General features: G+C 49.6%; 1 protein-coding gene across 9 annotated transcripts in view; it reads left to right on the top strand.

Annotated features, from left to right (window-relative positions):
• Positions 1 to 14694, top strand: part of LOC139229753 (polypeptide N-acetylgalactosaminyltransferase 6-like) — an 80636-nt gene that overhangs the window by 22145 nt on the left and 43797 nt on the right. For all 9 annotated transcript variants that reach the window (XR_011587792.1, XR_011587791.1, XR_011587790.1 and 6 more), the window contains 4 exons: positions 7151 to 7323; positions 8757 to 8906; positions 13366 to 13594; positions 13856 to 13973. Coding sequence is in view for 5 of the 9 variants with exons in the window: in XM_070861314.1 (XP_070717415.1) it covers positions 7151 to 7323; positions 8757 to 8906; positions 13366 to 13594; positions 13856 to 13973 (670 nt within the window). In the remaining 4 variants the exon portion in view is untranslated. The remainder of the gene's footprint in view (positions 1 to 7150; positions 7324 to 8756; positions 8907 to 13365; positions 13595 to 13855; positions 13974 to 14694) is intronic.

The raw sequence follows: 14694 nt of genomic DNA, 5'->3' as shown, positions 1-14694 counted from the left end.
TTACCTTATCAGTATTATCCAATGGCTACTTGTCTTAGCTACCCTTTCCTTATTTTGGGCTAACCTCTCCTTGCCCCCTGTACATACTGTCTGTTTTTTTTGGTTAACACATCCTTATTGTGATTATAATTAGACAGAGAAGACTGCTGTGAGGTAATGCAACCCGTGGTTTCGACTGCTGACAGCTTGTTTGGTATAGTTGCTGAAGTAAGCTCTAATTCTTAGCTTGACCAAATATAATGTCCCAGCAAGCCTTGCAATCTATGGTTGCTCTTTTTCTATCTTTCCACAGTGGGAGGCACTCTTTTTTTATTTATTCGCTCCTGGGACATAGGCGTCGCTGGCGAGGCCAGCATTTATTGCCCATCCCTAATTGCCCTTGAGAAGGTGGTGGTGTGCCACCTTCGTGAACCGCTGCAGTCCGTGTGGTGAAGGTTCTCCCACGGGGCTGACTTTGTCGTAGGGGTTTGGTACAACTGAGTGGCTCGCTAGGCCATTTCAGAGGGGCAGTTAAAAGTCAACCATAAACAAAAATGTTATCTGAAATTGCTCTCTCCTACAATATCAGCCATCTGGGTAAGGACGGCAGATTTCCTTCCCTAAAGGCCATTAGTGAACCAGATGTGTTTTTACGACAATCTAGTAGTTTCATGGTCACCAGTACTGGCACGAGCTTTTTAATTCCCGATTCTATTTCATTAACTGAGTTTAAATCCCCGCAACTGACATGGTGGGATTTGAACACACGTCTCCAGATTATTAGTCCAGACCTCTAGATTACTAGTCCAGTAACATAACCACTATGCTACCGTTACCATTTGGGCCCAGGTTTTAGGCAGATTGTTGAGGCAGAAAGAGAGTAGCTTTACTCTGCATCTACCCTACCTTTACCTGGCCTGGCGGAGTGCTTGATCCGGATTTTGGCTTCTCCAGTGGGAAGTGTCCCATTCTGCAACGCTAACACCCCTCTCCTTGACCACCGCAAAACTTCAACGGAAAATCGATCTGAACCTCGAGGTAAAAGGCTGGCACGATAATACACTGCCCCGTTCAATAACATTTATTGTGACACCAAGAGGTCAATTTGAACCTAACCCGCCTGTCGGGGAAACTGGTGGGATTGGGTGCGATGCTGGTTTTACATCCCGGATTAAATTTACTCACCATTGAAGTCGACGGGTAATAAAATTGGACGGGGTGTAAAACCAGTGTTATACCTGATCCCTTGGTATTCCCGCACGGAGAGTTGGGTTAAAGTGACCTGCCAAGACTTAACCCCCACTCCCCCCCACCTGGCCTCCATGAGACCTTTGGACTCCTGTATTAATGTGGTATGTCCATGCTTGGTTTAATGAACTGATTATCTTTCACCTCTCCCTGTTATCATTTTAGACCAAAGCTCACATTCTGGTCTGATTTATTTCTAACCACACCTTGTGTATTCAGTACCCTTTTACTAATAAGAGGCCCCCAAAAGTTTGTCACCATCCTCCACCTGCTTCACGACGACATGCAGGCCGTGATCCTTACCAACGGATCCGTCCATCACAGACCCAATCCACGTCCGGACCAAGGTCAAACAGGGCTGCGTCATCGCCGCATCCCTTTTCTCAATCTTTCTCGCCGCCATGCTCCACCTCACAGTCAACAAGCTCCCCGCTGCAGTGGAACGAAACTACAGAACCTGTTCAACCTGCGCCATCTCCAGGCCAGGTCCAAGACCACCCCAACCTCTGTCGTCGAGCTACAGTACGCGGACGGCGTCTGCGTCTGCGCACATACAGAGGCTGAACTCCAGGTCATAGTCGATATATTTACCGAGGCGTATGACAGCATTGGCCTTACGCTAAACATCCGTAAGACAAAGGTCCTCCACCAGCCTATCCTCACCGCACAGCACTCTTTCCCCCCCTCCCCCCAGTCATCAAGATCCACAACGCGGCCCTGGACACCGTGGAGCCTCCTTTCAACAAGAGCAAGCATCGACGACGAGATCCAACATCGTCTCCAGTGCAGTCTTCGGCCGCCTGAGGAAAAGAGTGTTTGAAGACCAGGCCCTCAAAACTGCCACCAAGCTCATGGTCTACAGGACTGTGGTAATACCTGTCCTCCTGTATGGCTCAGAGACATGGACCATGTACAGCATACACCTCAAGTTGTACAGGCCACCAAATAGTAGTAATGAGGTTGGGGACAGCATAAAACAAGAAATAAGGGATGTGTGCAATAAAGGTATAGCAGTAATCATGGGTGACTTTAATCTACATATTGATTGGGCTAACCAAACTGGTAGCATGCGGTGGAGGAAGATTTCCTGGAGTGTATTAGGGATGGTTTTCTGGACGAATATGTCAAGGAAACAACCAGAGAGCTGGCCATCCTCGACTGGGTGATGTGTAATGAGAAGGGACTAATTAGCAATCTTGTTATGCGAGGCCCCTTGTGGAAGAGTGACCATAATATGGTAGAATTCTTTCTTAAGATGGAGAGTGACAAAGTTAATTCAGAAACTAGGGTCCTGAACTTAAGGAAAGGTAACTTTGATGGTATGAGGCGCGAATTGGCTAGATTAGACTGGCAAATGATACTTAAAGGGTTGACGGTGGATAGGCAATGGCAATCATTTAAAGATCACATGGATGAACTTCAACATTTGTACATCCCTGTCTGGAGTAAAAATAAAACGGGGAAGGTGGCTCAACCGTAGCTAACAAGGGAAATTAAAGATAGTGTTAAATCCAAGGAAGCGGCATACAAATTAGCCAGAAAAAGTAGCAAGCTGGAGGACTGGGAGAAATTTAAAATACTGCAGAGGAGGAAAAAGGGTTTAATTAAGAGGGGGAAAATAGAGTACGAGAGAAAATAGAGTACGAGAGGAAGCTTGCCGGAAACATAAAAAATGACTGCAAAAGCTTCTATAAATATGTGAAGAGAAAAAGATTAGTGAAGACAAATGATGGTCCCTTGCAGTCGGATTCGGGTGAATTTATAATGGGGAACAAAGAAATGGCAGACCAATTGAACAAGTACTTTGGTTCTGTCTTCACAAAGGAAGACACAAATAACCTTCCCGATGTACTAGGGGCCCGAAGGTCTCGTAAGAAGGAGGAACTGAAGGATATCCTTATGAGGTGGGAAATTGTGTTACGGAAATTGACGGGATTGAAGGCCGTTAAATCCCCAGGGCCTGATAGACTATATCCCAGAGTACTTAAGGAAGTGGCCCAGAAATAGTTGATGCATTGGTGATCATTTTCCAACAGTCTATCGACTCTGGATCAGTTCCTATGGACTGGAGGGTTGCTAATGTAACACCACTTTTTAAAAAAGGAGGGAGAGAGAAAACGGGTAATTATAGACCAGTTAGCTTGACATCAGTAGTGGGGAATATGTTGAACTCAATCATTAAGGATGAAATAGCAGCACATTTGGAAAGCAGTGAGAGGATTGGTCCAAGTCAGCATGGATTTATGAAGGGGAAATCATGCTTGACAAATCTTATGGAATTTTTTGAGGATGTAACCAGTAGAGTGGACAAGGGAGAACCAGTGGATGTGGTGTATTTGGACTTTCAAAAGGCTTTTGACAAGGTCCCACATAAGAGATTGGTGTGCAAAATCAAAGCACATGTTATTGGGGGTAATGTACTGACGTGGATAGAGAACTGGTTGGCAGACAGGAAGCAGAGAGTCGGGATTAGCGGGTCCTTTTCAGAATGGCAGGCAGTGACTAGTGGAGTGCCGCAGGACTCAGTGCTGGGACCCCATCTCTTTACAATATATATTAATGATTTGGATGATGGAATTGAGTGTAATATCTCCAAGTTTGCAGATGACACTAAACTGGGTAGCGGTGTGAGCTGTGAGGAGGACGCTAAGAGGCTGCAGGGTGATTTGGACAGGTTAGGCGAGTGGGCAAATACATGGCAGATGCAGTATAATGTGGATAAATGTGAGCTTATCCACTTTGGGGGAAAAACCACGAAGGCAGAATATTATCTAAATGGCGGCAGATTAGGAAAAGGGAAGGTGCAGCAAGACCTGGGTGTCATGATTCATCAGTCATTGAAAGTTGGCATGCAGGTACAGCAGGCAGTGAAGAAGGTAAATGGTATGTTGGCCTTCATAGCAAGGGGATTTCAGTATAGGAGCAGCAAAGTCTTACTGCAGTTGTACAGGGCCTTGGTGAGGCCCCACCTGGAATATTGTGTTAGTTTTAGTCTCCTAATCTGAGGAAGGACGTTCTTGCTATTGAGGGAGTGCAGCGAAGGTTCACCAGACTGATTCCTGGGATGGCTGGACTGTCATATGAGAAGAGAGTGGATCGACTGGGCCTGTATTCACTGGAGTTTAAAAGGATGAGAGGGGATCTCATAGAAACATCTAAAATTCTGACGGGACTGGACAGGTTAGATGCAGGAAGAATGTTCCCGATGTTGGGGAAGTCCAGAACCAGGGGACATAGTCTTAGGAGAAGGGGTAAGCCATTTAGGACTGAGATGAGGAGGAACTTCTTCACTCAGAGAGTTGTTAACCTACCGCAGAGAGTTGTTGATGCCAGTTCATTAGATATATTCAAGAGGGAGTTAGATATGGCCCTTGCGGCTAAAGAGATCAAGGGGTATGGTGAGAAAGCAGGAACGGAGTACTGAAGGAATGATCAGCCATGATCTTATTGAATGGTGGTGCAGGCTCGAAGGGCCGGATGGCCTGCTCCTGCACGTCTTTTCTATGTTTCTATGGAGAAATATCACTAACGATGTCTCCGCAAGATCCTACAAATCCCCTGGGAGGACAGGCGCACCAACATCAATGTCCTCGTCCAGGCTAACATCCCCAGCATTGAAGCACTGACCACACTCGATCAGCCCCGCTGGGCAGGCCACATAGTCCGCATGCCAGACACGAGACTCTCAAAGCAAGTGGTCTGCTCGGAGCTCCCTCACAGCAAACGAGCCAAAGGTGAGCAGCGGAAACGCTACAAGGACACCCTCAAAGCCTCCCTGATAAAGTGCGACATCCCCACTGACACTTGGGAGTTCCTGGCCCAAGACCCCCTAAGTGGAGGAAGTGCATCCGAGAGGGCGCTGAGCACCTCAAGTCTCATCGCCGAGAGCATGCAGAAATCAAGCGCAGGCAGCGGAAAGAGCGTGCGGCGAACCAGTCCCACCCACCCCTTCCCTCAACGACTATCTGTCCCACCTGTGACAGTCTGTGGCTCTCATATTAGACTGTTCAGCCACCAAAGAACTCACTTCAGGAGTGGAAGCAAGTCTTCCTCGATTCCGAGGGATTGCCTATGATGATGACGAATAAGAGCATAAGAAATAGGAGCAGGAGCAGGCCATATGCCCTCTACCCCCCGAGCCAGCTCCGCCATTCAATAAGATCATGGCTGAAATCTTACCTCAACTCCACTTTCCAGCCCTATATCCCTTGATTCACTTAGTGCCCAAGAATCTATTGATCTCTGTCCTGAATATACTCAATGACAGAGCATTCACAACCTTCTGGGGTAGAGAATTCGAAAGATTCACTATCCTCTGAGTGAAGAAATTTCTCCTCATGTCAGTCCTAAATGGCCGACCCCTTATTCTGAGACTATGACCCCTAGGTCTAGACTCTCCAGTTAGGGGAAACAGCCTCTCAGCATCTACCTTGTCAATCCACCGAAGAATCTTTTCAATAAGATAACCTCTCATTCTTCTCCAGAGAGTATAGGCCCATTCTGCTCAATCTCTCCTCAGAGAACAACCCTCTCATCCCAGGGATCAATCCAGTGAACGTTTGTTGCATTGCCTCTAAGGAAAGTATATCCGTCCTTAGATAAGTTGACCAAAACTGCACACAGTACTCCAGGTGTGGTCTCACCAAAGTCCTATGTAATTGCAGGGCGCGCTTACTTGTACTGCCAAAATGGCCGCATTGTCTCTGCTTGGCTCTCCATTATCACATGACCTATTGCTGATTGGAGGATAAGCCACACCCTGAAGTTTCTCGGGAATGTGTAACTGGAACCGCCCAGCCCAAGTTCTGACTGTCTTTGCAAATTGTAATTCGATCCATTTTGATTTCAGAAGCCAGATGGCATAGATCTCCACCAACCCAGCAAAAGCCTCCCAAGTTCCAGCTGACGTCCCTTACCCCAACAAGTGCTGCCTCCCCCAGCCGAAGTCCCTTACCACAGTGCAAGTGCCCCATCCCCGCCATCTCTGGGGCATTGTGTGTGGGTCACGGATTGTTAACAGGTTTTTTGGGTATGAAGTGAGCAGTGATGCTGTCGTGACTTCTGGAATTCATCCACTCCAATGATGCTCTTTGTAACACACGCACCGAACTTTCCGAGAAATCAGATGTGCGTGTAAAGGGGGTTGGAAGAATGTGATACGTCTTCCATGAGTTCCCTCTTTCCTCTCTCTCCCCCTTTCCCTCTCTCTCCCCCATCTCTCTATCCTCCCCAACATCTCTCTCTCTCTCTCTCTTCCCCCTCCTGTGTCTCTCCCCAGCCTCCCCGCAATGTCTCTCTCTCCCGCCCCACCCCTCCCCAGTGTCTCTCTCTTCCCCCCCCGCCACAGCTCTCGCTCTCTTTCCCCCCCCCCCCCCCCCCACCCCGGCTCTCTCTCCCTCCCACTCGCCACCTCTCATCCCACCGCCCGCAGGCTTGAAGGAACAACGTGATCAATTGCAGGGCCCCACTTCTGGTTTCGGGTGAGAGGCATCGGGGCGGAGTCCAGAGGACGCAGGCGCAGAAGGACAGAAAAAGGACAGTACAAATAGTCACTCTGATAATTGCAGCTGGACTTCCTTACTTTTGTACTCCAACCTCCTTGCAATAATGGTTAACATATTATTTGCCTTCTTAATTGCTTGCTGCACCTGCATGTTAACTTGCTGCGATTCGTGCACAAGGATTCTCACATCCCTCTGAATACATTTACTAGTCCAATTGAGAAACCAGGATGAAGGACCGATGCCCAAGATGCACAAAACACTGCGTTTCATAGCTTGGGACGAACACAAGAGGAAAGTTCAAAGGTCAAATTGTCTCAGTGGCACTGATAAGATTGAGCAAAGATAATAACCGGGCTACGGGCGGAGAGAGACTGTCCAATGTCTTGACTCTGGTTATGTTTCTTTACGCCCTGCCTCAGGTGTGTCAGCCAAAGGTTCAGGCGTTGCCCGCCCCTGCCGTCCACCAGCGTGATCATCCCGTTCCACAACGAGGCCTGGTCTACCCTGCTGCGGACCGTGCATAGCGTCCTGTACACAGCGCCCGCCATCGTTCTGAGAGAGGTCATTCTCGTGGACGACGCCAGCACAGAAGGTCAGAGGCTAAGGGTCTTTTGTATCTGCGTCAACCCTCCGAGACCAAACCTGCCCTGTGATACAACAACTTGTATTTATATAGCGCCTTTAAAGTTGTAAAATGTCCACAAGGCTCTTCACAGGAGCGATTATCAAACAGAATTTGACACCGAGTCACACAAGGAGCTATTAGGACAGCTGACATAAAAGCTTGGTCAAAGAGGTAGGTTTTAAGGAGAGGCTTCAAGGAGGAGAGAGAGGCGGAGAAGTTTAGGGAGGGAATTCCAGAGCTTAGGACTGAGGCAGCTGAAGGCTCGGCCGCCAGTGGTGGGGCGATTAAAATCAGGGATGCGCAAGAGGCCAGAATTGAAAGAACGCAGAAATCTCGGGGGGGAGGTGGGGCCGGAGGAGGTTACAGAGATAGGAAGGGGGTGGGGTGCGAGAGATTTGAAAACACAGGAGAATTTTTAAATCGAGGCATTGCCCGCCCAGGAGCCAACGTAGGTCAGCGAGCACAGGGGGAGTGGGTGAACGGGACTTGATACGAGTTGGGAAATGGGCAACAGGGTTTTGGATCGCCTGGTTGCAGTGAATACTGAACAATTAGATTCGCTCCAACCCAGCGGGTTTTCCAATATTCTGGTCAGGGATCCAAGAACATCTCCCTTCTGGTCTCTTGGGCCAGCAATTGGCAGCATTAAAACTGGCCACAATTGCACTGAGTTGGAGAGGAGGCAAAAAAAAGTAAGAGCCAGAGTACCCAGTCCAAATCACGATCCAGTGACTCTTGCTGGGTAAGAACATCGTATCTCAGTTGCTAGCACTCTAGGTCGTGGGTTCAATTCCCACTCCAGAGGCTTGAGTGTAATAAAACAGTCTCCTCAGTGCAGTGCTTGGGACTCAGGTGGACATAAAAGATCCCGCGGCCGCTATTTCAAGCTGGGAATTTCTTCCCGGTGTCCTGCCCAATATTTATCCCTCAGCCAGCATTTATTAAAAAGGACAGACGATCCAGTCATTTATCTCATTGCTGCTTGTGGGAGCTTGCTGTGTGTAAATGACTGCCTACATCGCAACAGTGGCTACACTTCAGAAGTAATCCATTGGCTGTGAAGCGCTTTGGGATCTCCTGAGGTTGTGAAAGGCACTATATAAATGCAAGTTCTTTCTTTCTAACAGTCGCTGACATGCCTCACAGATGGGGGGCGTGGGGGGGGGGGGGCGCATGTGGGCGGAGGGGGGAAGAAAGGCTGTTTGGGAATCGTCCAATCGGGTGATGTGGAGTCTGTCGCTTTCTGATTGGTGCGGAAAGGCGGTTCTCCGCGAGGATGGGCGTGCCGTGCGACCAATGGCGGGAGTGTGGGGCGGGGCGGTTGGACACGTGACGGAACCTCCAGCCAAACGTCCAATCGGAGTTGGCAACCGTAATACCTACCACGTTCTTGCTTACAGTCCATTTGAAGGAGCGGCTAGACAGTTATGTCGAGAATCTCCCCATGGTAAAGGTGCTCAGAAGGTCGGAGAGGAAAGGTGTAGTTTCCGCCAGGTTGCTGGGGAGTTCCATAGCAACAGGAAAGGTTCTGGTCTTCCTCGACTCGCACTGTAAGTAGGGGTGGCCCGTGCTTTCTATCCATTGATGCGACAATACCGTTTTCGCGCTCGGCAACCGTTTATGACCAGCTCTCCTGTCATTTCGGAAAGCTGAAGTGAGTGCACAGCACAGCCAAGCAGGTTAGGCCCAGGCTCCACTGTGGCCCAAGTTAACTGAGAACAGGAGCAAAGGGTTGCTACCACTATCAGGAAAGGCTGAACAGGCTGGAGCTCATTTCTCCAGAAAGGCGAAGGCTGAGAGGTGAATTGATGAAAGACTTTAAAATTGCGAAGGGTTCATAGAATTGTACAGATTTATGGCACAGAAGGAGGCTATTCGACCCATCGTGTCTGTGCCGGTAAGGGTGAGATATGGTAGGCGTAGAGAAGATGTTTCCACTTGTGAGGAAGAGACCAAAAGAAGGGGCCATAAACATAAGTTATTAATAAATCCAATAGGGAATTCAGGAGAAACTTCTTTGCCCAGAGAGTGGTCAGAATGTGGAACTTGCTACCACAGGGAGTGGTTGAGGCGAATAGTATAGATGTATTTAAGGGGAAGCTAGATAAGTGTACAAGAGAGAAAGGAATAGAAGGATGAACTGATAAGGTGAGATGAAGTAGGGAGGGAGGATGCTCGTGTGGAGCATAAACACCACCGTAGACCTGTTGGGCCGAATGGCCTGTTTCTGAGCTGTAGAATTGATGTAATTGGCCTTAGTTCTATTTCCTAATCTAGGGAGCAATCAGCTAGAGTTCCCACTCATGATCACGGTCCCCGCAGGAAATTGTACGTGCGTGAACAGGATCAGGCAGGGCTACAAAGTACTCCCATCTCCCGCTAGCACTCTCTGACTAGGCTCACGCGTGAAAGAATGGCAACTGCCGCCAGGCATCGGCTGGCAATTTGCACCTGTTCGACTGTGCCCAAGCAAGTGGGCAGAGGTCCAACAAAGCATTCTATAGCTTTTATTGCGAGAACTATCGGGGGTCACATTGCATAAAACGGACAATATTGATTCATAAGAACATAAGAAATAGGAGCAGGAGTTGGCCATACAGCCCCTCGAGCCTGCTCCGCCATTTAATAAGATTATGGCTGATCTTCTACTTCAACTCCACTTTCCCATCCCATCTCCTTATCCCTTGATTCCCCTAGAGTCCCCTCGAGTCCACAAATCTATCGATTTCAGCCTTGAATATACACAACGCCCGAGCATCCTCAGCCCTCTGGAGTAGAGAATTCTAAAGATTCACCACCCTCTGAGTGAAGAAATTTCTCCTCATCTCAGTCCTAAATGTTCGACCCCTTACCCTGAGACAGTGACCCCTAATTTTAGACTCTCCAGCCTGGGGAAACAGCCCCTCAGCAGGCCAGGCAGCATCTGTGGAGAGAGAAACGGAGTTCACATTTCAGATCGATGACCCATTTTGACTTTGGGTGATACTATAAAACAGGCGATAAAACGTTGTACAAGTAACTCTCTTTTGATATTCATTTCCAATGGGCAAGGCCGCCCATTATACCTCACGCCCAATAATCACTTCTATTGAAATCCTGGAAATGAATATAGGGCTGGCCGTGCAATGGGTGACCGATGCGATTCTGCCTGCTTTGCATCTCTGCCCGTATCCAGTTTCATTTAAATCCTTGACAATTTTAATAGGATCTCTTCATAAGATAACGGAAAAACATAAGTTCTCTGGTGCTGTTATGCTGCACAGACCTGTCCAGAGCAGTGCAGGGTCTGCCTGCTCTGGCTCTTCCTCCGGTAGAGATCTATACCCCAACCACGCAAGCTCATTGCCTTGACAACAAGGGTCAAAGTTTGAAATAAATACAGAAAATGTTGGAATTACTCAGCAGGTCGGGAAACATCTGTGGAGAGAGAAACGAGAGTTAACGTTTCAGGTCGATGTCCCACTTTGACCTTGGGCGATACTGTAAAATAGGCGATAAAACGTTGTACAAGTAACTCTCTTTTGATATTCATTTCCATCAACTTCAATAGAAATGCAACTCGGGAGAAATATATAGAAGCTGGCTGAAAGTTCACTAGATTGATTCCTGGGATGAGCGGGTTGTCCTATGAGGAGAGATTGAGTGGATTGGAGTTTAGAAGAACGAGCGGTGATCTCATTGCAACATGAAGGGTCGCCTATTTTACAATATCGTCCAAGGTCAAAATGGGTCATCGACCTGAAACGTTAACTCCGTTTCTCTCGCCACAGATGCTGCCTGGCCTGCTGAGTGGTTCCAGCATTTTCTGTTTTTTTCCTTCAGATTACAGCATCTGCAGTATTTTGCTTTTGTACTAACGATAGGTTTTCAGCAAGTGCAGAGGCTGGGAATGGGGGAAGTACAAAAGGGAAGGTCTGTGATAAGGTGGAGGGCAGGAGAGATTAATAACAACAGAGATGACGGTGCAAGACAAAGGGAGATGGTAATAGGACAAGAAAAGAAACAAAAGATGGGTTTAGAAGAGATGTAAGTGGGAATATCAGAATCATCAGCTGCAGTCGTCCAGAAAAATGGGGGCAAAGATTACGATCGGAAATTGTTGAACTCGATATTGAGTCCAGAAGGTTGTAAAGTGCCGAATCGAAAGATGAGATGCTGTTCCTCGAGAGAGTTTGTTTCAAAGTTTGCATGTTGGTGAAGGACTGGCTCTCCCCGTTGGCCGTTTGTGTAAAAATGGGTTCACATGGGTTAGGAAATGCGTGACATAGACTCTCCATTCAGAACAGGCAACTGGGAAATAAGCTTGCCCCCTAACATTGTGACGAGAAAAGGCAAACCATGACAGCTGATCCCAGCCAGGGCAGTAATAGAGGATTCACAACTAGTCTCAGTGCGCCTGGGTTAGAGAGAAGTTCCAACTAGTCGGGTTTCCCACGCCCAGAAAACAACGCTGGAAAACAATTGAATCTTACAGCACAGAAGGAGACCATTCGGCCCACCGCCCCTCTGTCCAATTAGTCCCACTCCTCCCCTGCCCCTTTCCCCAATAGCCCTACAAATGTTATTCCTTTTCAAGTATTTATCCAATTCATTTTTGGAAAGTTCTTATTGAATCTGCTTCCATCGCCCCTTTAGGTAGTGCATTCCAGATCACAACAACTCGCTGTGCAAAACAAATTCTCATTCCCCCACCCTGGTTTTTTTGCCAATTATCTTAGAGTTCGACGTCAGGAGCAGGCTCGGCTGTGATACCCCTTTGCAACACTCACTGGCTGGGCTCACACATGAGTAGTCGTTATTTCGGTGAGGTACCAGAGGGTGAGGTACCGGAGGGTGAGGTATTGGAGGGTGAGGTATTGGAGGGTGAGGTATTGGAGGGTGAGGTATTGGAGGGTGAGGCACGGGAGGGCGAGGTACGGGAGGGCGAGTTACGGGAGGGTGGCGTACGGAAGGGCGAGGTACTGGAGGGCGGGGTACGGGAGGCGGGGTACGTGAAGGCGAGTTACGGGAGGGCGGGGTACGGGTGCGTGAGTTACGGGAGGGCGGGGTACGGGTGCGTGAGTTACGGGAGGGCGGGGTACAGGAGAGCGGGGTACGGGAGGGCGGGATACGGGAGGGCGAGGTACGGGAGGGCGGGGTACATGACGGCGGGGTACGTGAGGGAGAGTTACGGGAGGGCGGGGTACGGGAGCATGAGTTACGGGAGGGCGGGGTACTGGAGGGCGGGGTACGGGAGGGCGGGATACGGGAGGACGGGGGTACTGGAGGGCAGGGTACTGGAGTGCGAGGTACGGGAGGGCGAAGTACGGGAGGGCGGGATACTGGAGGGCGAGGTACAGGAGGGCGGGGGACTGGAGGGGGAGGTACTGAAGGGCGAGGTACGGGAGGGCGAGGTATTGGAGCATAAGTTACGGGAGGGCGAGGAACTGGAGGGCGAGGTACGGGAGGACAGGGTGCTGGAGGGCGGGGTGCTGGAGGACAGGGTACGGGAGGGCGGGGTGCTGGAGGGCGGGGTGCGGGAGGACAGGGTACTGGAGGGCGGGGTGCTGGAAGATGGGGTGCTGGGAGGTACGGGAGGGCGGGATACGGGAGGACAGGGTACTGGAGGGCGGGGTGCTGGAGGATGGGGTGCTGGAGGGCGAGGTACTGAAGGGCGGGGTACTGGAGGACGGGGTGCTGGAGGGCGAGGTACGGGAGGACAGGGTGCTGGAGGGCGGGGTGCTGGAGGACAGGGTACGGGAGGGCAGGGTGCTGGAGGGCGGGATGCGGGAGGACAGGGTACGGGAGCGCGGGGTACTGGAGGGTGAGGATTTGGTGTGTTTCCAGCAGCAGTAGGAACCCTAACACAGCGCTTTCAGGGGAGTAAGGAAAGGGAGTAAGGGAGGAGCAAAATTGAGATGGTTAGCGTCCGGGTCTTATTGGAGATATTTCGGTGCGCTGTGTGCACACCGCAGGTGTCTCCTGACCCCAATGTTCCCTAACAGGCCTACTGTCTGTGGCTTCCACCAGGTGAATGTTTCGAGGGTTGGCTGGAGCCCCTGCTGGCCAGGATAGTGAAGCTGGAGCAGGTGGTGGTGAGCCCCAAGGTCACGTCCATCAACATGCACACCTTCGAGGTGGAGAAACCCTCTCCGTACGACCATTCCCGCGGCAGCTTTGACTGGTCGCTGACCTTCCGCTGGGAGGAGTTGCCCGTGTACGAGAACGAAGCAAGGAAGGATGAAAGCTTCCCCTTCAGGTCAGCAACAGCGGAGCTTGTCAACTCTTCAAACTCTCCGACAATGACTCTCTTATTGTTTTATCCCCAATTTGGCTCCACCTCCGAACCAGAGGTCACGGGCTCAAGCCTCACTGCAGGACTCAAACACGTAATCTAAGCTAAGATTTGCTTTTTGTATGACCTTGTTAACCTGCATGTCTACTTTTAGAAGAAAATAACTCAACAAGAATTGAGGTTTCCTCAATCAGCTAACACAACATTTTAACGTTTTTTTTTCAGGACTCCAACAATCTCAGGAGGACTTTTTGCTGTCTCCAAGGCCTACTTTGAATATATTGGGACTTACGATACCCAGATGGAGATTTGGGGAGGAGAAAACGTAGAGCTGTCCTTCCGGGTAACATAAACTCCTACAAATAAGCCCAAATCGTACCATTGGGTGCTCTTGCAATGAGCTTAGGCCCGTGGACTGCACACACAGATCACTGTTTTGTCATGCTCAGATAATTCAAGGGACCCTGTGCTCGCTGGCCTACATTGGCTCCCAACCCCGGAATTTAAAATTCTCATCCTCGTGTTCTAATCCCTCCATGGCCTCAACTCCCCTCCCCATCTCTGTAACCTCCGACAACCCTGCGAGATCTTTCATCCTTGATTTTCATCGCTCCCGCCATTGTCGGCCATGCCTTCAGCTGTCCGGGCCCTAAGAATTATGGAATGGTTGCAGCACAGAAGGAGGCCATTTGAATGTGCCAGATTCAGTCCTACCCTGAACCTCTCCATCTCTCTACCAATGTTCCCGTGTGGCCCGCACAGTGACGGGAAAGGTCCCGCGCGGGCTACTCACCGGCTTTTACATTATAAATACCGCACATACACAGAGATTTAAAGGGGCCACGCATTAAAACAAAGCGTAGCTTACAGGGTACATTGCTCTCTGCCTCTCTCTCCTCTAAGACGCTCCTTAAAACTTACCTCTTTGACCAAGTTTTTTCTGCCCTAATATCGCCTTCAGTGGCTTGGTGTCTGAAGCACCTTGGGACGTTTAAGAACATAAGAATTAGGAGCAGGAGTAGGCCATTTGGCCCCTCGAGCCTGCTCCACCATTCAATAAGGCC

Source organism: Pristiophorus japonicus, chromosome 19 (assembly GCF_044704955.1).
Source record: "Pristiophorus japonicus isolate sPriJap1 chromosome 19, sPriJap1.hap1, whole genome shotgun sequence".
In the NCBI taxonomy this organism is placed as follows: Eukaryota; Metazoa; Chordata; class Chondrichthyes; family Pristiophoridae; genus Pristiophorus; species Pristiophorus japonicus.
The sequence above is the reverse complement of the archived record's forward strand: the minus strand, read 5'-3'. Positions and strand labels throughout refer to the sequence as shown.